The sequence below is a fragment of the Bison bison genome, unplaced genomic scaffold (genome assembly GCF_000754665.1).
Source record: "Bison bison bison isolate TAMUID 2011002044 unplaced genomic scaffold, Bison_UMD1.0 scf7180017862158, whole genome shotgun sequence".
Lineage (NCBI taxonomy): Eukaryota > Metazoa > Chordata > Mammalia > Artiodactyla > Bovidae > Bison > Bison bison.
This window is the reverse complement of record NW_011492730.1, coordinates 1,496,568-1,521,820: the sequence shown is the minus strand read 5'-3', so window position 1 is coordinate 1,521,820 and position 25,253 is coordinate 1,496,568. Positions and strand designations below refer to the sequence as shown.

General features: G+C 37.2%; 1 protein-coding gene across 1 annotated transcript in view; it reads left to right on the top strand.

The window, feature by feature from the left end:
• Positions 1-16,905, top strand: part of SMCHD1 (structural maintenance of chromosomes flexible hinge domain containing 1) — a gene marked incomplete at its 5' end in the record, with an annotated part of 126,878 nt that extends 109,973 nt beyond the window's left edge. The window contains 3 exons of the mRNA XM_010832731.1: positions 7,602-7,760; positions 8,055-8,157; positions 14,629-16,905. Of these exons, the coding sequence (XP_010831033.1) occupies positions 7,602-7,760; positions 8,055-8,157; positions 14,629-14,653 (287 nt within the window). The remainder of the gene's footprint in view (positions 1-7,601; positions 7,761-8,054; positions 8,158-14,628) is intronic.
• Between the last annotated feature and the right edge of the window lie 8,348 nt (positions 16,906-25,253).

Sequence of the window (25,253 nt, the reverse complement as noted above, 5' to 3'; positions counted from 1 at the left end):
CATTCTAAAGGAGATCAGCCTTGGGATTTCTTTGGAAGGACTGATGCTAAAGCTGAAACTCCAATACTTTGGCCACCTCATGCAAAGAGTTGACTCATTGGAAAAGACTCTGATGCTGGGAGGGATTGGGGGCAGGAGGAAAAGGGGATGACAGAGGATGAGATGGCTGGATGGCATCACCCACTCGATGGATGTGAGTCTGAGTGAACTCCGGGAGTTGGTGATGGACAGGGAGGCCTGGCGTGCTGTGATTCATGGGGTCGCAAAGAGTCAGACACAACTAAGCAACTGAACTGAATGTAAAACTTGACTAGAGGAAATCACAAGTAGCAGTATTAGTGTCAAGGCAATGGCACTAAAAGCATAAAGATGAATTCATTTTGATAACAGATATATTTGATACTAGAGGTCCAAAAGTTAATGAACTTGATACAGTAAATTACAAAATCAGAATTCTTAAAACTGCTGATTGTACAAAGACAGAAACCTTATTATGAGAAACCATTAATCCATGACAGGTCCTTAGTCAAAAAACAAGACATTTTCTACCTAATAAGTTGTAAGACCAGTACTTTCGGTATTTATAGGATACGTCACAAAAAATGGTCATAAATTCAGTTGATCAAATTGCTACTCAGCTACAATGAGACTACAAATTATAAAAAGCAAAATTTACTTATATTTTTAATATAATGTAACAGAACTAAAAATAACTTATTTCTTCCCAAAGTAAGCTCAAATAGGTAGATATTTAGAAACAACTATTTTTTCAAAAAAGTTTTAACTATTAAAGAGAACAAGAACATTACACATTATATGTAGGAGGCATGAAAACACCCAAGATCAAATGTAAATCCACAGGCTTAATGCTTTTATTATTAAATGAGAAAAACAAATTTAACCATTCAACTCAAATGACAGGAGGAAAAAATACATCTCAAGAAACAAGTACAGCCAAATGAATTGGGAAAAAAGAAAACCTTTGTATCAAATAATATATAATTCCTAAAGGTGGTCTTTGGGCAAAATAAATACAAAAAGTAATGGCTCTGAGAATACATTCAGACAGAGATTTCTTAGGTTTCTATAATATTATAAATACATTTAGTATGTCCAAATAAAATGAACTACATTCTGGAAAATTGCAAATCAAATGAACAAAATTGATTTAAATAAGGCAGAAAACTTATATAGGCCATTGTCTGAGATATGTTCAGAAAGCTAACTCCATCCTATAGGTTTTTCATGAGTGAATTTCAAATATAATTTGTTTCAGAATATAGATAAATATAGAGATCACTCAGGCCATCTTATGAAACTGATAGCAAACCTGTTTCCAAAAATGGCACAGGCAAAGAAAACTTCTGTGACCTCTGAAGCTGTGTTCAGGAAGTTCTTAACACGGTAGGACAGAAATCAGAAAGCTTAATCTTGACAGTAACACTTTATTTTATTGTTCCTTTTATCTGCAGTGGTTTTGCCCCAGATAATGTGCATGGCTTGCTTCTTTTCTTTCCTATTGTGTAATGTCACACCTTCGTGGACTTCTCTGACCAGCCAGTCTAAAATAGAAGCACCCACCTTGGAGAAATGGGCTTCTTGACATACAAGTACTGGCAGATGTGAGAAAAGAAAACATTTTATAGTTATTTTTTTTTAAGTTTGCATAATTTTAATGCACCTGAAGAAAATAGAAGGGCAAATGACAAACTGGGGGAAATTGCATATATGGTAGACAAAGGTGTAGTGTCTTATTAACAGCAGCCTTTAAAAGGCAAGAAAAAGGACAAAGACTGATAGAAAAATGGGTGACATGAATAAGCAATTTTCAAGGGAATAATAGTAGTTACTGTTGGAGGGCTTGTTACGTCCCACATACATTATTAAGCTTATCACTTCAATTTCATTTACTGCTGTTCTCCTCATTTTACAGATGAGGAATTTGAGTCTTTAAAAGGTGAGATAACTTTCCCAAGTTCAGGATGGTGTATGCGTTCATTTGTCCAGTGACACAAGAGAGTAGAAATAAAACATTTTTTCCCTGAATACATAATTGAGATAATTTACTTCTCCATTACCCTTTTCTGTATATTTCCAGACCTGCCTCAGTGTGTGTCACTTTTATAATCAGAAAATGTTACCAATTGGTGTTTTTGTTTTTCTAACTAATTGTTTTTAATACTCATTTTCTTTGAACCAATAATTGATCTTACAGGAAAGAAGCCTAAGTAAACAGTTCTAAATACAAGCAGGACTTTCTTTTTTTCTTTCTCAGATAGATAGTATAGCCTTGTTTTTCAAGGAAAACATAAGAAATGTTAAATGCTTTAACTGAATTTATATTCTGAGAGATGTCTATTAAAATTTCATTTGGAAAGTACATAGAAAATAAAATTACAAAAATCACACATGTTAAAAATCAAACCTGCAGACATGTGGAATGAAAACAAAAAAGTGAGGTGGTAAACCTATCAGTTTTTTCCCAATCTCTCTCTTTTCTGTATTAGCCCGAGTTTTCTGTAGAGATCATATAAGTAGAAATAACTTTTTTTAAATATTAAAAATAAAATAACTCCGAACATTATAGAAGCCAGGATATGACCGTAAGAAAGGAGAGTGGTTCATAGCAACTAAAGAAAGAAAAGGAATTTTAAAATTTCCAATAAGTAATCAATGTGTAGTTTATAACTGTGACATCATCAGTCTCAACACTTTCATATACTCCAAATACATAGTATGCACCTGGCCAGCCTAGACATTATTTATGTTTTATTATGTCATGCTTAATTTGTTAATACTAATATTTAACCTCTCTGTACATTTATTGGGTTTTTTGTTGTTTTAAGTAAAACTATTCTTAATTTTTTATTTTTAATATTTTTAAGAGGTAGCAACCAAGATTATTGAAGGTTTGTGGTTTTCAGGACAAAGATATTTTGTTCTGTTTTGTTTTATACTTACTGGAAATTGAGCAGATTGAATACCTGTGGACCTGTCTACTGGCCACCCCTATTTCATTTACACCCACCCCTCTCTCAGCTTGCCTTCTTCCTGTTCACCCCTGCTGAAGGCTTTTGGAACAGATCAGTTCTAGTAAATTTTTTCACCAATTTTTTTTACCCAGTTTACAAGTATTTATCAGTTTTCTGCCAATGCAGAACACAAAGTTTTAAGAGACCTAAATGCTACTGAATAAATCTACTTACCTGTCTAACTGCTTGCATCCTCCAGTGGTGAGAAGATGGCTTCTGCCTTCTTCAGTTCAATTCAGTTCAGTTGCTAAGTCGTGTCCGACTCATTGCGACCCCATGAACTGCAGCACTCAAGGCCTCCCTGTCCATCACCAACTCCCGGAGTTCACCCAAACCCATGTCCATTGAGTCAGTGATGCCATCCAACCATCTCATCCTCTCTCGTCCCCTTCTCCTCCTGCCCTCAATCTTTCCCAGCATCAGGATCTTTTCAAGTGAGTCAGCTCTTCACATCAGGTATCCAAAGTATTGGAGCTTGAGCTTCAAAATCAGTCCTACAAATGAACACCCAGGACTGATCTCCTTTAGGATGGACTGGTTGGATCTCCTTGCAGTCCAAGGGACTCTCAAGAGTCTTCTCCAACACCACAGCAAAAGCATCAGTTCTTCGGCGGTCAGCATTCTTTATAGTCCAACTCTCACATCCATACATGACCACTGGAAAAACCATAGCCTTGACTAGACGAACCTTTGTTGACAAAGTAATGTCTCTGCTTTTTAATATGCTGTCTAGGTTGGTCATAACTTTCCTTCCAAGGAGTAAGCGTCTTTTAATTTCATGGCTGCAGTCACCATCTGCAGTGATTTTGGAGCCCAGAAAAATAAAGTCAGCCACTGTTTCCCCATCCATTTGCCATGAAGTGATGGGACCAGATGCCATGATCTTAGTTTTCTGAATCTGCTTCCTTAGCAACCCCAAATACTTGTCTAGTAATAGCTCTTCAGATATAGGTATTTTCAACTATTTGTATTATTTTTAGTAGTGTTGTTTCTTTCCCTGGATACATTGAAATAATCTATATATCTTTCTTAATAAATAGCATACAGAAATGAACGCATTGTAATTTGAGCTTTTGTCCTTTCATATGAACTAATTTTTTATTTTAAAGTATTTTTTCACTATTTTATAGTAAAGCATCATTAGTTTTTTCCTATATAATTAAAATTTTCAAACAACATATAATGTATGAGCTCTGAAATCATTTATAAACAGAATTAAATATGAATTTTTGGTTTTTCTCTTTTGAAAAATTTTATTAAGTGAATTAGAAAAGACTTTTTATAAACACCATGGTAAATAGGAATTACATTTCATATCAAAAAATTGGGAGTTGCTAAGGCATATTAGCTCAAAATCCTCCAAGCTAAGCTTCAGTAGAAGCTGAACCTGAATCAAGAACTTCCAGATGTACAAGCTGGATTTAGAAAAGGCAGAGGAACCAGAGATCAAATTGCCAACATCTGCTAGATCATAGAAAAAGCAAGGGAATTACAGAAAAACATCTACTTCTGTTTCATTGACTCCACTAAAGCCTTTGTCTGTGTGGATCACAATAAACAGTGGAAAATTCTTAGAGATAGGAATACCAGACCACCTTACCTGCCTCCTGCAAAACCTGTATGCAGGTCAAGAAGCAGCAGTTAGAGCCAGACATGGAACAACAGACTTTAAAATTGGGAAAGAATTACATCAAGGCAATATATTGTCGCCTTGCTTATTTAACTTATGTGCAGAGTACGTCATACAAAACGCCAGGCTGGATGAAGCACAAGCTGGAATCAAGATTCCTGGAAGAAATATCAGTAACCTCAGATATGCAGATGACACCACCCTAATGGCAGAAAGCGAAGAGAAACTGAAGAACCTCTTGAAGAAAGTGAAAGAGGAGATTGAAAAAGCTGGGTTAGTAACTCAACATTACAAAAAATGAAGATCATGGCATCCAGTCCCATCACTTCATGGCAAATAGATGGGGAAACAACGGAAATAGTGAGAGACTTTATTTTCTTGGGCTTTAAAATCACGGCAGATGGTGACTGCAGCCATGAAATTAAAAGATGCTTGCTCCTTGGAAGAAAAGCTATGAAAAACCTAGGCAGCATATTAAAAAGCAGATTCATCACTTTGCCAACAAAGGTCTGTCTCGTCAAAGCTATGGTTTTTCCGGTAGTCATGTATGGATGTTTAGAGTTGGACCATAAAGAAGGCTGGGTGCTGAAGAATTGATGCTTTTGAAATGTGGTGTTGGAGAAAACTCTTGAGAGTCTCTTGGATTGCAAGGAGATCCAACCAGTCAATCCTAAAAGAAATCAGTCCTAATATTGGAAGGACTGATGCTGAAGCTGAAGCTCCAGTACTTTGGCCACCTGATGTGAAGAGCCAATTGATTGGAAAGACCCTGATGCTGGGAAAGATTGAAGGAGAGGAGGAGAAGGGGACAACAGAGGATGAGTTGGTTGGATGGCATCACCTACTCACTGGACATGAGTTTGAGCAAGCTCCGGGAGATGGTAAAGGACAGGGAAGCCTGATGTGCTGCAGTCCATGGGTCGCAAAGAGTCAGACACAACTGAGCAACTGAACAAAAACAACAAAGGCATATTGAGTTAAGTTGCTTCTGCCCATCTTAGGCATAAAATATTTGCTGTTAGTGTTCCATTTAATAGAAAGTATTTAATACTCCATCTTTCAGTTTCATAAATAATAAGTTGATTAATATAAAGCCTTTGACTATATTGTTTCTTGAGTATTTAAAAGGACTCACAAAGTAGGATTCAACCCTTAATCACTTAAAATTTTTTTACATTGTCTTCTGAGTTAGGTAGCATCCCTGACATATGGGTCTGAACATCATTTTATACCTTATTCACATAGAAAATAAGCACTATTTTATGCACATAGAAAAATGAAATTAGAAGTACTTTCAAACCAGAAAACCAGACTTTTTTTAGTGGCTACCTTTGAGTTCTCAATAAGTCATAAGGAATTAAGACACATAAGGACTTTGTCATTACTGAATTACATATATGGAATTCGTATTTAAATATACATGAATATGCTCATAATGTTCACAGGTGTGTGTGTGTGTGTGTGCTTACTCATTCCCAGAAAGCTGGATATTTTTTTAAAATACTGTTATTGATCCTTAAAGTATAGAAAATCTCATATATCATATACTCTTGACTAAATTGATTTCTTCCACAGGTTCATATGTAAACCCACTGTATATATTTATTAAACATATGGGTGTTTATATGCCCATTCCCATGAATACTGAACATTTTTGTGTGACTAGAGTCTCAAAGGGTCAAATAGTAAACATTTTAGGCCTGTGAGCCAGGAGACAAAATTGAGGGTGTTATGAACATATTTATATAACCATTTAGAATGGAATCATTTAAAACTGTATAAACCATTCTTAGCCCATGGACTAAAGTATAGTCAGTGTATTTAACCTATAGTGTCTAGTAATTCATACAAAAAGGCAATAAACAGTCTCACACTTGACTAATATAATATGTTTTTAAACAAAGAAAGTTACGTTTTTTGAAAGCTGAGTGTCAAGAGTGTTTGAAAGCTGTGTTTAAGGAAATGGCCATGTCTGTTGGAAGCAATGATGTTCTAATAATGCCATGTTTAATGCATTCTTCCCCCAACCCCAAATTTGTGTGGAATTAGATTGAATACTGAATATCAAACAGGATGTAAACACTGACTGAGAAGGTGAATTTTTTTTTTTTAATTGTGGTAAAAGTCACATTCAGTTGAGTTCAGTCACTCAGTCATGTCTGACTCTTTGTGACCCCGTAAACTGCAGCACGCAAGGCTTCCATGTGTATCACCAACTCCCAGAGCTTGATCCAACTCTTGTCTATCAAGTTGGTGATGCCATCCAACCATCTTATCCTCTGTTACATAAAATATACTATTTCAGCCATACTTAAACTATACAGCTCAGTGGCACTGAGTACACTCATATTGTTGTGCAACTCTCACCATCATCCATGTCCTGAATTTTTCACTTTCCTAAACTGGAACTCTGTCCCCATTGAACACCAAGTCCCCATTCTCGCTCCAAACCTCTCTTCCATCCACTAGCCCCTGGCATCTACCAGTGTACTTTCTGACTGAATTTGACTATTCTAGTTACCTCATATAAGTGGACTCAAACAGTATTTGTATTGGTGCAGACAAATACTGTTTGACTCCACTTATATGAGGTAACTGGAATAGTCAAATTCAGTCAGAAAGTATACTGGTAGATGCCAGGGGCTAGTGGAATGCATTTTAAGGTTAACATATGTCCTACAAACAGTTTGTATCTTCTTTTCCCTGTACAGTAAATTTATTAAAGTCAAGCAGCTGAAGAAAATTAAGATTTAATAAGCACCAGTCTTGTGCCAGGATCTAAACTGTGTTTTTTTCTTTCATTTGTTTACTGTGAACGTTAAAAGTAGCTCCATGTGTTACTGTAACACAACACTCAGTGTTGCTGGCTCTTCTTTCCTAAAATACTGTTTTGATATGATATCAGTAGTTTTAATCGAATATCTCTGGTTTCTTTGTAGATCTTCTTCAGCAGTACCGCACTGCTGTGTGCAGGTTGGGCAGTGTGAACGAGGATCTTAATGGGCAGCTGAAGTACCTTCACACTCCCGATATGAAGAGGAAGAAACAAGAACTTGATGAACACGAAAAGAATCTCAAACTGATAGAGCAAAAACTAGGTACTGTACTTTTTGCGAGATCCTTCTCTGCAGGAAGATAGTGTGCATGATTGGAGAGAATTGAGCTCCAGGAAGAAAGAGTGTGAATGACCCAGAACTTAAATCATAGACACTCTCGACCTCCGGGTGAACTGACAAATGTTTGTAACTATTCTCTCAGCAGGCATAATAAGAAGCATTCCCAGTATTATTTATTAATTATTCTTCTATAAATTAAGAGGTATTTGCTTTCATTGCTTATAATAATTCTGGTCCTTTGAAAGTTAATTTTCTGTTTTCTTTCTGTCTTTGCAGGAATGACTCCCACACGTAAGTGTAATGATTCACTGCCTCACCCAATGACAGACTGTCCAGTTCCTCCCAAGAGAATAAGAAGAGAAGCTGCAAGACAAAACAGGTGAGGCTACTGTGCCCTCAAAGCTCTTGGCTCATCATACTTTAACAAGAGCATGAGGGTGTTTACTTGCCTGCCCTGAACCAGAATTAATTTTGTTTTCTTTTTAACCGAATTGAGTGATAGCTAATGAAAATAAGATGGAATTATTTTATATTTCCTCCTAGGATACTCTAAAAAAATCATTTTCTAAAATGATTTTTTGCACATTATTTGAAAACTTTCAAATACATTACATTCTGCTTTATAGGCTCAGCAACTTGACAAATACAGACTATGCAGAATCACTCGTACATTACTCATTTAAAAGTTGCTTATAGTATATTGTTTGGAGAATCACATGCCATTTGCACAACTAACCAAGAAGCCAACAAAGCCATCTGCAGCCTAACTCAATGAAGAAAATTGTCCATTTCAGATTAGATACTAGTAAGCCCATCCCACAGAAAGGCGCATAGTACTGGGGTTTCTTGTATTTCACGAATGTTCATTTGGAGTCTGCCTGAGTAAGTTTCTCCTATTGACCTTGGAGGAGTTCCACTGAGACCATGATATTTAGAATTGGTATTCCATGCCCTGTCCATCTACATAGTCTGTATTTATTGTAACTATTTGATTATTTTGTGCTCTGTGTTCCTGGGTAAATAAATGTGACATGGTTCTTGCCCCCATAGGAGGTCTGTAATCTTGTACCGAAGGGGGACAGTTCAAAAAAGTAAACCTTTTTCTGTATGTAAAAATATAGAATGATGTTAAGTTTTTACAACAGAACAGAGCACAAAGTGATACAGAACAGTGGGAGAACGTGATTGGCTGTTAGGGAAGATGCATTTAGCAGAGAACTGAAGGATGGGAAGTCAGCTCTGTAGGGATGGCTTATAGTCAGAGGGAGAAGAGGCGTGAAAGCACTAAGAAAACAACACGCCTGGCATGCCTGAGGAACTGTAAAGATGCTTGTGAGGCTAAAGGATAGTGGGTAAAAGCGAGGAGCCCCTAAGATGTGGTTGGAGAGCTAGACGGAAGCCACAGTATGCCTCTCCCCAAAATAGTATCTTGAAAAAATGACACCAGGTCTTTACAGTGAACATTGATATATTCATATAGAAAAGACATGTTCATTCTTTCCTTACATGAACATTCTGGCTAATCAAATAACTGAAGAAAGTTCTTTATAGAAGTTCTTCTTTATAAAGTTCTTTATATGAGAAGGAAGTGTATAAGAAGTCGGATAAAATGAAAACATCACTTTAAGCTTCCACTCAGTCTTTCTCAACTGGAGTTCTTTGCAGGAATTAAGCACTGCAGAAAACCATGACACTCCTGGGACAGTTCACACAGCTAACATTCTGGATGAATAAAAGGAGGTTAATTCATTGCATAGAATAGATACCTTAAGGTGTTAGAGTGTAAATCTCTCATGAATTGGAGATTTAACTGCAAAAGTATACAGAAAAGAAGGGAAATTTAGGAACAAGTTAAATGATGCCACCAGGCAGCAATTAGCCAAATCTAGAATGTCAAGAATGGGACACTATAAATGATGATTTTGTTAATAAATCAGTGACATTAAAAGAAACATAGGGAGGGACTTCCCTGGTGGCACAGTGGGTAAGAATATGCCTGCCAATGCAGGGGACAGGGATTCGATCCCTGGTCCAGGAATATTTTACGTGCCACAGAGCAACTAAACCCACGCGGCACAACTCCTGAAGCCCGTTGTGTCCTAGAACCCTTGCTCCACAACAAGAGACGCCGCTGATGAGAAGCCCGCATGCTGTGACAAAGATGCCTAGGGAGAAGGATGAACCATTGGTTATAGAATAAAAATAACCGAGAGGTGTAACCGTCAAGTGCACATTGTACAGCTTCTTTGGACCTGGATTTGAATCTTCAGGATGACAATTTTGAAAAAATTGGGGTAAATTTTCAGTCACCTGGATATTAGATATATTGAGGAATTGTGATTTTTGTGTATAGCAGTATCATAGAGTTTACAGTAAAATAAATATATAGTTAGAAATATGTACAGAGGTATTTAACAGTTGAATAATATGTCTGGGATATATTCTAAAACACTAGAAGACAAAAAAGTGACAGTAAATCAAAACAAGAAAGGGCAAAAGGTTATTATTTCTCCTGCTTTTCTGTAGGCTTGCCATAAATGGTAAAGAAGTATTTTATGGTAGATGGGGAACATTTTTCCAGTTTTTTAAGAGACCAAGTGAGGAAGTTCCTGCCAAGCAGTTTTAGACTAAAGTCCATGTTCATAGGCTCTCCTGCATGGACTTAACTACAGTTAAGACTTACAGTCACTGCAGAACCACAACCGATGCCATTGATCTGGACCTTGTTAATTAAGATTTTGTAGCAATTCAGAGGTGGTATGGGCTAAAGTTTCTTTTTTTAGTTTGTTAGTAATGGTATTTAGTAATAGTAATGGTATTTTCATTAAAGTAATGCATGTATATAAATCAAATGATGTATATATTTAGTATACTGTATAATGTGAACTGCTGCTGCTGCTAAGTCACTTCAGTCGTGTCTGACTCTGTGTGACCCCATAGACGTCAGCCCACCAGGCTCCCCCGTCCCTGGGATTCTCCAGGCAAGAACACTGGAGTCGGTTGCCATTTCCTTCTCCAGTGCATGAAAGTGAAAAAGTGAAAGTGAAGTCGCTCAGTCGTCTCCGACTCTTAGCGACCCCATGGACTGCAGCTTACCAGGCTCCTCCGTCCATGGGATTTTCCAGGCAAGAGTACTGGAATGGGGTGCCATTGCCTTCTCCTAACGTGAACTACACATATAATTTAACATTTTCTAGGCACCATTTTAAAAGAAGCAGCGAGATTAAATTTTAATAGTATATTTTATTGAACACAGTATACAAAGTATTATCATTGCAACATACTGCCAGTAGTATAGAAATTATTAATGAGACATTTTAAATTCTCTTTCATACAAAGTCTTCAAAATTCAGAGGACAGCAAATCTGTTAGGACTAGCCACATTGCAAGTGCTCTGGAGCCACACGTGGCTCATGGCTACCAGACTGGACAGCACAGGTATCAAAAGAACTCATGGTGATGAGATCTTGTTCCTCTGTACCCTTACCCCATCCTGGTTCCCAGAGGCAGCCTTGGTTTTAACTGCTTTAGTTTTTCTGTTTTTGGTACACATTTATGTATGTCAGTCTTGTTTTATCAGTTTTCAGACAGTGCAGTCCACCCAGCACCTTGGTGCGGAGGTCTATCTTGTGTTGCCCATCTAATGACTTTTGAACTAAATTGTTCTTGTGGTTATTTGGTTACGTTCTCTCTTGCAACCAACAACGAAGACCTCTGTGCTTTTTTCAAAGTTATTGAGTGATAAGCAACATATATTATTATGGCTCTGACTATGATACAGGCAGAGTTGTGCGCTAGGATTACATTTCCCTCTGTAAGATTCTAATGCCATGACCCCACTTAGGCCACCAGTGTTCCAAACATCAGGGTCAAGTAAATCTTCTAAACAATCAGTTCTTAAAATCATGTTGAATTTTAATCCAGTTCTTAGACTGTTTCTTGAATGTTGTGAATGTCTCGAGTTTCTAATAGTCTTTCTTTTTTCCTTCACTGTGTAACTTGATCATGTATTCTTCCACCTGCTTTAGTAACTGTTACTAGTAATCCTGTAGGTCTTCTGGATCCTTGCTGGCTGCTCTCTCGGCAATCCATTGTTTCTCGGCTTCCTTGTCATTCTCTTATAACTTCTTAGGAAAGTGTATAAATAGAAACTGCATGTCCAAATCTGTCTTCCTCTGCCTTCACATTTGATTAAGGTTTTCTGGGGATTACAGGATAGAAACAAGGCTGGAATATCAAGGAGGAGGTTCTGGGAATAATCAAGAGACAGTGGGAACCTTGGACTCAGTCAGAGAAGTCCAGCCCAAAACAGGAGGGAGCGAAATGGAAGAGGAGAGAAAACAGAGCCTAGACCATGCCAAGTTTTCAACCCCAGGCTTTAAGAGCTCTGTTCTCTTTTTTCTAGGTATTAACACTTTCACCAGGAAGTTAGATAACAATGCTAATTAGTTAATTAAAAGTTGGTATCATGGCTTCCAATGTAGTTGGTGGTGCCCTAGAGGCTTGTCTGTTGCCAACATCTACACACTAGCAACCTGCTAGTTGGCTCTCCAGCCATACCCTTAAAGCAAAGCCTTCTTGTCCACTCCCCTGCTCCCTCATCCCTTAAAATTCCTACTCAGAGAGCAGCCTTAATGGGAAAACAGTTCTATTTTTATTAATAGTAGACTAAATCCAGACCAGCAGCACAGTCCTTTTTCTTAAGTGTAATTGTACAGCTGAGAGTCATTATGCATATGAGGGGAGTCAACAACATGTGAGGGGAAATCCAAGATAAATAACAAAACCAACCCTGGAAGATGATTCAGCTGAACTCTCTTAAAAACTGTGTGTAATTTCTGATTAGATTGTGGAAGGAGTTACATTTGTGAAACCAAGAGGATATTAGGAGAAAGATACAGCCAGGACAGGATTACAGATCCCATTGCTGAAATTAAACCCTTTAAAGGACAGCAGCAGAAGCCAGGCAAGGAGGGGGAAAAAATTTAAAGGACTAACGTAAAGGAAACTTCCCAGAAAAATAGTGGGAAATATGTGAAGAGAAAGGGGGAGATGTAGAGAACCAATTCAGACTATCAGGAATCCTAGAAAGAAGAAAATGGAGAAGAAACAACTTGTGGAAGAGAATTCCCAGGGATGAAAGGGCCTGTTGAAGGCCCAGTACAATGACTGACAGAAGATAACACCAAGAAAATTCATAGCAAATTTGTGGAATAACAAGGGTGAAGAGTGTAAATGTTTTCAGAGATAGACCCATATTGTCAGTACAGCTTTTTTGCATACACAAAAAAACAAACATAAAAAAGCTGTTGTCATCAAGCTTTGTGGTGGCAGGTGAGAAGATGTAGATCGCATATTTGCTGTATTCTAACCTGTGGCTTCCTGTTTACATCCTGCTTATCTTTGGGAAATCTAATATCACTTTAAATTTCTATTTAAAGTTTAAACCACTGTTTAATTAGTAATTTCCTCATCCCCAGTCTCTACCTGTTCTCCATAATTCACACTATATCAAAAATGTTACTGCATTTGAGATGAAAGTATCTTTAATATTGAAATAGTGATTTCATCCATACAATGGAAAACAAATTCAGCAGTAGGAAATAGCAACATATGATATGTGTTTATATGTTATTATTAGTGTGTGTGTATTACCTATTTATATATTGTTGGCTTTTATAGGGATTATATATCATATTTCATCAACTGTAAGATGTCAGTAACTATTAAAAACATCATTATTCCATGAGGCACTGAAAGAAAACACTGCAGATTAACTCATGACATAAGGTGGTGTCAGAGATGTTAAATGTAGGAAAATGTGGATTTTAGAATCAACAGAATATACTTAGCAGTATATATTATGCAGTAGACTCATTTCCTTCAGTAGAGACTTCGGTTTTCTAATCGATTTTCTACTCATAAAGATAACAAATTAGCTCTTTACCAAAATTGTGTGTCTTTTATTTGGAGATGGCAGTTCAGGGAACTGTTGTTTAAAAAGAAAGTATAGGGCTTCCTTGGTGGTTCAGGGGTAAAGAATCCGTCTGCCCAGTGCAGGAGACACAGGTTCAATCCCTGGTCTGGAAAGATCCCACTAAGGCTGTGTGCCACAATTATTGAGCCTGTGCCCCAACTGAGCCCATGACCCCAACTACTGAGCCCATGTGCCACAACTGCTGAAGCCTGTGCACCTTAGAACCTGTGCTCAGCAGCGAGAGAAGCCGCTTTAATTAGAAGCCCTTGTACCACAACTAGAAAGTAGCCCCTGCTTGCCACAACTAGAGAAAAAGCGATGAAGACCCCAGCACAGCGCCCCCCCCAAGAAGAAAAAGAAAATATATCTGAGTAAGAAAATATCTGCATAAATATATACTAAGATGTTCACCCTCTGTATGTAAATAGAGTTATAAGTATTTTTGAATGTTTTTGCTTTATCTTTGTGACCTTTCTCTAATAAGCATTATAATTCTTGTTAAAATTTTTAAATGGTAATTTCATTTTAGGAAAGGGGAAAATAAGCAATAATCTGCAAAATTTGGATCTAGGATATACCACTCCAAAGAACTATGCTACACAGAATTTATCTCTTCCTCTGTATATGTTAACTTCTGCTTTGCTGTCAAGCTTTTGTTTGTTGCATACATGTGAAAGAAATGCTTACATACAAGGATTTAATTAAGTCTGTTTATACCAAGAATTACTATAATTACTAGAACACGGTTCCACTGCGTATTTAACCACCCAGGTCTGATGAAGGAGTTACAGGGGAGGTCTGATGAGGGAGTTACAGGGGAGGAGAACTTTGGTATATAAAACTTAACTGTGTTTTTTTTTCCACTTTGATCAGGATTATAACCAAAACTGATGTGTGAGAGATGACAGAAAGGAGGCCATTAGTCTCCCTAAGAATGCCCTGCCTTCTGCAGCTCTGTTTCAGAAGACCAAGAGGGTGACTTATGATGAATATTTCTGGGGATGATACAAGAACCTAGGCTTGCATTTCCATGTTTAGCCAAACAGGACTGGAAGCAACCATTCAGTTTTGTCAATCTCACTGGACAGTGTGGGCTTACTGGAATTATTCCAGTTGTCAGGCCTTTTGGTTGTCGTTATCTTGCAAATGTGTCAGAGGAAAATACGCAATTACAGCAGTGACTGCACAGCTGACACATAGCATTTATTAATCCTGAAGACAAGTGTATGTACTGTTTTTCAGTATGTTTATCATGAATATGCTAGAACTGTTTCTTGAAAGCAGACCTTTTTATTACTTTTGTGTGAATTTATTTAACAAAACTTTTTGTTGTGTCTAAGGAAAGTTCTAGAGGTTAGGTATTTAATTGGAAATTGAGAGGAAACTTGTAATTCAGAATAAAATCAGAAAAGCACAGGTATCTCGGAATTCACATCTTAAGATACATGGAAAAATATTAAATTGATGGGTTAACTTTTGACAGCATTTTAAATTTCTAAAGATTTATCTTGTGTATATATGTATATATATATAATATGCAGCAGCATCAGTTTTATAAACATCGTTTGACTTTATTAATACTAGATTATATAGTCTCAGCCTTAATTCTACATTTATGTTATTTTGTAATTTTTTATTACTATTTTTAAAGAGTTAAAGAAGTTGTACACTCCCTCATTAAGGGAATAAAGGTCTGCTAGAAGTTTGCTGCAAAAACATTTGAATTGTGTATTAATTCATGCTAATGTATGTCGATATATGTCTTTGTTGTCAGTCCAGGACTATTGGTTTATGTAGTTATTTTGTAAGGAAATACTTTTGGTACAGTTTTGTGGCCCAGCAAATGTGTGTGTTTTTTAATCCTTTCTGAATATACAGTGAGGTTAATAAAGAAGATTGTTCCTTCCTGTTGAATAGGTGTGTTTTCCTTTTTCAAAATTTAAAGTTCCATGAAAATTACCTTAGTGTAAATTATTATGATGTTTAACCTCGCTTTATAATTGGAAGGCATTTAACTGTTTTGTGAAAGAAAGAAGCAAAATGGCAGTAATGAGAATTAGTTAAAAGAAAGAGTGGATTTCAAAAAGTGGATTCCTTTTAAGTAAAACTAACTACTTATTAGTTATTAAATATTAGTGTCAAAAAGATAAGTTTCATCTTCTAAGTGTTTTTAACTTTTTGAGGTTATGACTTGGTTACTTACAGTTATTATGAAATGGATAGGATTAATATTTTTAGTCTGTAACTTTCAGATACTTTTAGTAAAAAAGTTTTAATTTGTCTCATTTTACTACATCTAATGTCTGCTAAACATTTTCATGGAATCATTTCATAGTTATATAGTTATAAATTTACTGTTATAGATGTTAATTTAAGATAATATTATTTTGCATGTCTTTTGAACACTTCAGAAAGAGATTGTTACATTTTAGCAGGCATATGTTTAGATTTAGAGATAAGTACCACAGAGTCAGACACGACTGAAGCGACACAGCAGCAGCAGCATTAAAATTTGTGGGAGGACTCTTGGCCTAAAAATTACTAATCTTAAATATAAGGCGAAGTTTCTCCACATCTGACTGGGGCAGGCAGTTATTTCACTTATGAATTCATCAATAACTTGAGTTTCTGAAAATACTAGTTAGAATTAATTCCCTTTTAGAGAGAAATCAAATTCATGTTAAAGAATCACTATTCCAAGGGACAAGCAATAGAGAGACATTGGTTATATTGTTTTACATTAGGAAGCCTAATTTCAAAGTAAAGTAATGTCTGATAATAGAAATTCCTAGTGTTCTGATTCCTTACAGTCCAGTAACAAATAGCATGAGGCAGAAAATATTTAAATTTTTGTATAGTACCATATTTAAATCTTATTAGTAGAATTTGTTTATATCTTTTTCACTTGTGTCTCGTCAGTTATTCTTCTGAAATTCTTGGTCGAAATGGAACATAATGTCTCATTTGTCTGATTTCATCTTAGTGGGAATAAAGAATTATGTTGCTTGACCTATTTATTTGATATCCACTATGAATATTTGAATTTTTTTATTAGGAATAATTAAACAATAGGAGTTCACTTTTATACTATACAAGACCATTTGTTATGTTGGGCTAGAAATGACAGGATAATAAAAGATGAATCTTATACTTTGCATTTCTTATGATTTCACTAGTTCTACGATATACTGATAAATGAATGCCAAATTCAGTGAAAAAATACACTTCCATGTTTTTGTAGACTAGAAATATGCCTTGATTTGTTAATCATATTGCACATTTCTCTTCTTCAATAATTTTGCAGAGTGAATTTCTTCTATGAAGAGTTGCTGGGGGTTCCTTTATGGCCTAGTAGTTAGGATTCCGGGCTTTCACTGAAATCCATCCATGGTCGGGAACCAAGATTCTGCAAGCTGCACAGTGCAGCCAAGAAGAAAAGGGAGAACTGCTGACAGTTCAACTATGGTCCTTGGATCAAATACTAACAAAAAGTCAAAAGAATCATTTTTTTTAATGTGTTTAATAATAATATTGAGCTCTGGCTACATTTGTGTTAAATGTTCATGTGTTGATTGCCTGATGTTTTTATAGTAGAATATAGATGTGAAGGACAAAGTAGCCTGGCATGCTACAATCCATGGAGTCACAAAGAATCGGACATGACTTAACAACTGAACAGCAACAATTGGTTAGAATGAAATACCAATTTCATGAGACATTTATAAATAGGATTACTGGGAAGACTGCCTGCAGATTTTGGACTTGTCAGCCCCCATAATCATGTGAGCCAGTTCCTTAAAATATGTCTCTTTTCCCTGGTGGCTCAGTCAATAAAGAAACTGCCTGCAATGCAAGAGACCTGGGTTTGATCCCTGGGTTGGGAAGATCCCCTGGAGAAGGAAATGGCAACTCACTCCAGTATTCTTGCTGGGAAAATCCCATGGACAGAGGAGCTTGGTGGGCTATAGTCCATAGGATCACAAAAGTTGGAGATGACTTAGTGACTAACCCCCCACCATATGTTTATACACATTCTCTTGTTTCCAGATCTCTGGAGAACCCTGGTTAATACAACAGCCTAATTTGTCCCCATTCCAAATTGGCTCCCAGAAAGATACTAGCTCTAAATTAAAGCACATAAAACTTTCACTAATCTTTTTTTTTTTTTCCTCTCTCTCTCTATATATATATGACCTTAGAAGATTCAGTGACTATACAGCTAAATCAGTTTTTACTCCATTCTCCTGTTCATATTATTAAATCCATTTGGTTCCTCCTTGGAATATTCTTCAATCTGCTTTGGCTTTTTTCTTCATTTTTATTTTGTTTCTACTGCTCCAGTTAAAGTTCACATGCTTTGAATCCCAGTATCAGTTCTCCCTTTCAGTGTTTCGCTGAAATTTGCCTTTGAGCCATTACCCTTATATTCTCAGCCCCTGGAATTCAGGTGGAATAGAAAAAAAAAAAAAAGTACTTGGCCTTAGTTTGAAATACAGAATGGTTTTTATCAGAACATTCATAAATTCATTAATGTAGCAGATACATATATCTGCTATATGCAAACCAGTGTGTCCAACCTATGGAAGGAGATAATAGCTACCACATGCTGAGTAAAACATTTACATATATTTTCATACATGTTTGATCCCCAAGTTAAACATTGTATAAACTCTGCCTATGCTAATCTAGGCTTTAAAACTCAGCAGCTTCAAGACTAGGACAAATTATTTAACCTGTCTGTATCTCAGCTTTTCTCATCTTTAAAATGAGGATAGAAAAATCTGGCTTAAAACTCAACATTCAAAAAACTAAGATCATGGCATCTGGTCTCATCACTTCATGACAAATAGGTAAAAAATGGAAGCAGTGACAGATTTTCTCTTCTTGGGCTCCAAATTACTGTGGATGGTGACTGCAGCCATGAAATTAAAAGTGAGCTTCTTGGAAGGCCATGACAAACCTAGACAGACGTCACTTTGCTGACAAAGGTCTGTCTAGTCAAAGTTCTGGTCTTTCCAGTACTCATGTATGGATGTCAAGAGTTGGACCATAAAATAGGCTGAGCACTGAAGAACTGATGCTTTTGAACTGTGGTGCTGGAGAAGACTTGAGAGTCCCTTGGACAGCACAGGAGATCAAGCCAGTCCTGAATATTCATTGGAAGGACTGATGCTGAATCTGAAGCTCAAATATTTTGGCCACCTGATGCAAATGGCTGACTCATTGGAAAAGACCCTGATTGCCAGGAAAGTTTAAAGGCAAAAGGAGAAGAGGGTGGCAGAGGATGAGATGGTTGGATGGCATCACTGATTCAATGGACATGAACTTGGGTGAACTCCAAGAGGTGGGAGGAACAGGGAAGTCTGGTGTACTGCACTCCATGGCGTTACAAAGAGTCTGACACGACTTAGCAAATGAAAAACAATATACCTATTTTGTAGGGTTTCATAATCAAATGAAACAACTGAATGGTGAATGTTGTTTGGCATGTAGATTTCCAGTGGATGTCATTTTCTTCCCTTTGTTAGGCAGTTATACAGACAGTCACTACATCTGATGAGAGGTATGTGTGAATTGTAGGGAGATGATGGAGCATGTGACACTGAAACTGGACCTTGATGGGTTTGTAGGATTTATGTGTGCTGCGATTTGGGGAAGGACAAGTAGAATGCTACGAGTGAAGACAATGCGACATAAAAGGCAGCGTTTCTTTGGAAGGAGCTCAAACTGACTCGAGTCCAAGGGAAAGTAAAATCAGATATAATCTGGAAGCGGATCTCTAAGACCTTGGGCTTTTAAGGAAATATTGAATCAGTACAAGTAAGTTTTTCAGCAGTCTTAATTAAACCTGTGCTTTAAGAATTAAATGTGGGGGAATCCCCTGGCAATCCATTGGTTAGGACCCTGTGCTTCCACTGTAGGGGCAGGGTCGGGGGCACATAGGCTCAACCCCTAATCTGAGAACTAAGATGCTTCATGGTGCTACCAAAAAAGAAAAATGAATTCTATGACAATATTAAAGAGTTAAATGTGCAGGGTACAACTTTTGCTAAGACAGCCTGAGGAGCTCTGCTGACCCTGCTCCCCAGTAACTGGTAAGAAGTATTAAAAGTAACCATTTAAAATCTCTAGGGACTTGCCTGGTGGTCTAAGGGTTAAGAATCCACCTGCCAGGGACGCAAGTTCAATCCCTGGTCCGGGAAGATTCCACATGCCATTGAGCAACTAAGCCTGTGTCCCACGACTACTGAGACTATGCTCTAGTGCCTGTGAGCCCCAACTACTGACCCACAATGCCCTAGAGCCCGTGCTCCACAAGAGAAGCCACTGAAATGAAAAGCCCAGGCACTGCAACTCGTGCAGCAAGGAAGACCCAACACAGCGATAAATATTTTTTAAAAACTTACCTAAAACTTCTAAGACTCTAAGGACAGAATTAGTAAATGAAGAAACATCTATTCAAGAAAATATAAGAAAATTCTGCAGGAAAGTTGAGAATCTGGTATTTTAAACCAAACCTGATTGTCCCACCTCCCAGCTCAGTGAGGTGGAGGCCGCAGTCCAGACTGCTGCAGCCAGGAATCTCACGCCCTTGTCCCTCTACCTCCCAGCCAGGAGGAGCAAGACTTCAGTGCTTTCTTACTGTGCCCACAACTGCCTTTTGCTTCAGTCCGAGGTCAGTGTGGTCAAGTGTTGAGGGCTGTCTCCTTCCTCCCAGGCCCCACTTGTAGGATGGAGGCTCTGCCCTGGATGTGGCGTGCTGAGAATAATGTAGCCTTGATAGCCCTTCCTCCGGCCCATGAGGTGGTGGTTCCAGCCCAGGAGAAGTAAGCCAAGAGGACCTCAAGTAGTACCTCCCCCCCCAAACCATGTTTAGCCACAAGAGTACAGTGTTACTCAGAAATTTGCCATCATCCCCAGCTTCAGAATACTGGCTCTGAGATTTTGTTTGGAAGGAAGGAGGGGAGATAAATAGTTCCTAATTGCTTCACAAAGGAACTGGCTTTGTTTACAACATGGAGAAATTTAAAGAGAATTCTCAAAAAACAATGGAGGTTGTATAGGAAATAGGGAAGAGGTCCATGGATCTAATGAAGATAAAGTATATAGGCTGGCTAGCTTTCAGGAATAAGACACCTGGAAGAAGCCCTCCTTGGGTCTTTAAATATCAAACACTGGGAACAAGTATCAAAGAACAAATGTCAATCACCGGGAGATAATGAAGGACAGCGAAGCCTGGCGTGCTGCAGTCCATGGGGTCACAGAGTCGGACACGACAGTGACTACACAAGAACAACCTCAGAAACTTAATTCCCCTCAAGAAAAAAGCTATAATCTGATTAAAAATTTTTGCTTTAGGACATTGATATAAATAATAGAGCAATGAACCAGCTATTCATGGATCTAACACCTTTAATATCTGATTGTAGGGTCAAGGAAAGAGAGTCCCAACAACGCCTCTGTTATCCCAAAGTGACTTGGGGCATACCTGGAGCTGTGCCTCCCTGAAGAGGAACGTCCAATTTAACACTGGAGGATGGATGGAGATGTAGATTTCACTAAAATAATCTGGAAAACGGGCTTCCCTGGTGGCTCAGACAGTAAAGAATCTGCCTGCAATGCAGGAGACCCAGATTCAGTCCCTGGGTTGGGACGATCCCCTGGAGAAGGAAATGGCTACCTACTCCAGTATTCTTGCCTGGAGAAGCCCATGGACAGAGGAGCATGACCATTTACTAACTTAGGAAATAAGCCCCAGAGAGGGTTGAACCAGTACCCAAAGTTGGAATACGTTATCCAAAATGTTGCCCTTTCCAACAAAATATTATGAGATGCAAAGAAATTGAAAAGTATGACTCCCACACTGGAAATAGGGCAGCAGAAACTGCCTGTGAGAACTACTAGTTGTTAGGTTTAACAGAAAAATATTTTGAAGTACCCATTGTCAATTTGATGTTCACAGAACTGAAGAAAAGCTTGATTAAGCAATTGAAGGTACAGTGACAATGTCTTTGTCAAATTAAGGATATCAATAAAAGATTTTTAAACTATATAGAAATTCTGGACTTGAATGATAACAAATAAGCAATTCACTAGAATGACAACATTTATCTGGCAGAAGAGAGAATTAGTGGACTTGGAGATAGAATAATAAGAGACTAGGCAGTTCAAACAGAAAAAAGAATGAAAAATGAGTAGAGGCTAAGAGAAAGTGCACCTAACAAAGTAGGTGGACATATTTTTTAGTTTATTCACAATTTATTATAAAAAGCAATAGTTATGCAGACAGAGTTCAGAAATAAACCTCTGCTTCTATGGTCAATTGATTTTCATAAAGGGTGTCAAGAATCAACCAAAGGGAAAACAGTCGTCTATTTGACAAATATTTGACACTATTTGACAAATAGTGCTGAATCAACTGGACAGTAAGCAAAAATGAAACGATCCCACCTCACACCATGTACAAAAATTACCTTAAAAAAGATCAAAAACCTAAATAGAAAAGCAAAAAATTTCAACTCCTAGAAGAAAACATAGAGGTAAATCTTCATGGCCTTGGATTTGGTGAAGAATTCTTAGATACGACACCAAAATCTAGAGCAACAAACGGGGATAATTGGATTTCATCAAGATTAGACAATTTTGCTTCAAAGTGTACTCTCAACATGAAATGGCAACCAGCAGAATGGTGGAAAATATTTACAAATCATATACCTGATAAGGGACATATCTAGAATATATGAAAAGCCCATGTAATTGAATAATAAAAATACAAACTCAATTTAAAAGTAGACAAAGGATATGAAGAGATATTTCTCCAAAAAAAAAAAATACACAGATGCTTAACAAGCACATGAAAGATGTTTTATTATTCATCAGGGAGGGGAACAAAACCACTCTGAGACACTACTTCATGTCCACTAGGATTGCTAATCAAAAAGTCAGATAACAGCAACTTGGTCAAGAAGATGTAGAAATTGGAAGTCTTATGCGTTGCTGGTAAGAATGTAAAATGATCCAATCACCTTGGAGAACAGTGTTGATGAGGCAGTTTCTCAAATGATTAATCATAGTATTACCATTTGACCCAGTAATTCCATTCCTGGGTTTATACCCAAGAGCAATGAAATCATTTGTCCACACAGAAACTTGTACATGAATGTTATAACAGCATGACTCATATAACTAAAAGGTATCCATCAAGGAATGAATGAAATTTTTAATATCCACCAGGAAAAAATAAAAAATGAAGGAAGCACCAATACATGTTACAATATGGATAAACCACAAAAACATCAAGTGAAAAAAGTAAGTCACAAAAGACCACATACCGTTGTGATTCCACTCCTATGAAAGTTAAGAATAGGAAAATCTATAGAAACAGGAAGATAAGTGGTTGCTTAGAGTGGTGGAAGGGTGTGAAGGAGTAGGAGTCATCTGATAGACAAAAGGTACAGAATTATCCATATGGATTGAATTGTGTGCCCCTAAAAGATTCTGAAGTTCAAACCCTAGTACCTCAGAATTTGGTCTTGTTTGAAAAAGTAATCGAGTGAAAATGAGATCATTAAGGTGGGTTCTAACCCCCATGGAACTGATGTTCTTATGAAAAGGAAAACTCTGGACACAGACACTAACAGGAGACAGAGAAGACACACAGGGAAAGATGACTGGATACACATCTACACTGAGCAGCTAGAAACCAGAAGAGGAAGGAGGGGGCAGACACTGAATGTTTGTGCCCTCCCCAAATTCATATACTGAAGGCTATTCACAAATGTGAGGGTGTTTGGAGGTGAGATCTTTGGTTACGAGGGTTGAGCCCAGGTGAATGGGATTAGTGCCCTTATTTATAAAAGAGACATCAGAGAGAGCCCCTTCTCCTTCCACCATATGAGGACACAGCAGAAGGACAGCCACCAAGAAGCAGGTTCCCATCAGATGCCAAATCTACCCACACCCTAATCTCGGACTTCCCAGCTTCCAGACGGTGAGAAAGAAATTTCTTTAGTTATGACCCAGCCAATCTATGGTATTCTCTTTCAGCAGCCTAAACAGACTAAAACAGAAGGATTCTTAAAGCATGGCACTGCCAGGACCTTGATTTCAGACTTGTAACCTCCAAAACTGAGGCATTTATGTTGTTTCAAGCCATCTAGTTTTTGGTACTTTATAATGGCAACCCTAGGAAATTAATACCAGAGGTGACAGCTAAAGAATATAAGATTTCCACATGAGATGATAAAAAGGTTCCCAAAATGACTGTGGTAATGGTTGCACATGTTTGTAAATGTACTGAAACTATTGCATTGTTAATGTTAAATGGATCAGTTGTATAGAACATGAATTATATTTCAATTTTAAAATTAATGAGAAATATTGGGTTTAGCCAAAAAGTTAATTTGGGTTTTTCTAACATCTTTCTAAACAAACATTTTGGCCAACCCAATAGAAGACCAGAAATTCATGAATTTGTGGAAATTTAAAAACACATTTTAAAAAAATCAATGAATCAAGGAAAACACAAAGGAAATTAAATACTTAGAGATTAATGAAAATGAAATATAATACACCAAAACACATGAAACACAATGAAAGCACAACTGAGAGAAATTTATAGCTGTAAATGCTTATATTAATACATAAGAAAGACTGAAATCAACTCTTCCTTTACAACCTAAGGATCTAAAAAAGAACAAACTAAACCCAAAGCTAGTAGAAGGAAGGAAATGATAAAGAATAGAGAAAAGTAAAATAGAATATTAAAAAAGAAAATGATTGATATCAAAAATTGGTTCTTTCAGGCTCTACTACAAAGCCACAGTCATCAAGACAGTATGGTACTGGCACAAAGACAGAAATATAGATCAATGGAACAAAATAGATCTTTGACAAAGGAGGCAAGAATATACAATGGAGAAAAGACAATCTCTTTAACAAATGGTGCTGGGAAAACTGGTCAACCATTTGTAAAAGAATGAAACTAGAACACTTTCTAACACCATACACAAAAGTAAACTCAAAATGGATTAAAGATCTAAACATAAGACCAGAAACTATAAAACTCCTAGAGGAGAACATGGGCAAAACATTCTCCGACCATAAATCACAGCAGGATCCTCTATGACCCACCTCCCAGGATATTGGAAATAAAAGCAAAAATAAATGGGATCTAATTAAAATTAAAAGCTTCTGCACAACAAAAGAAACTATAAACAAGGTGAAAAGACAGCCTTCAGAATGGGAGAAAATAATAGCAAATGAAGCAACTGACAAACAACTAATCTCAAAAATATACAAGCAACTCCTACAGCTCAATTCCAGAAAAATAAACGACCCAATCAAAAAATGGGCCAAAGAACTAAATAGACATTTCTCCAAAGAAGACATACAGATGGCTGACAAACACATGAAAAGATGCTCAACATCACTCATTATCAGAGAAATGCAAATCAAAACCACTATGAGGTACCATTTCACACCAATCAGAATGGCTG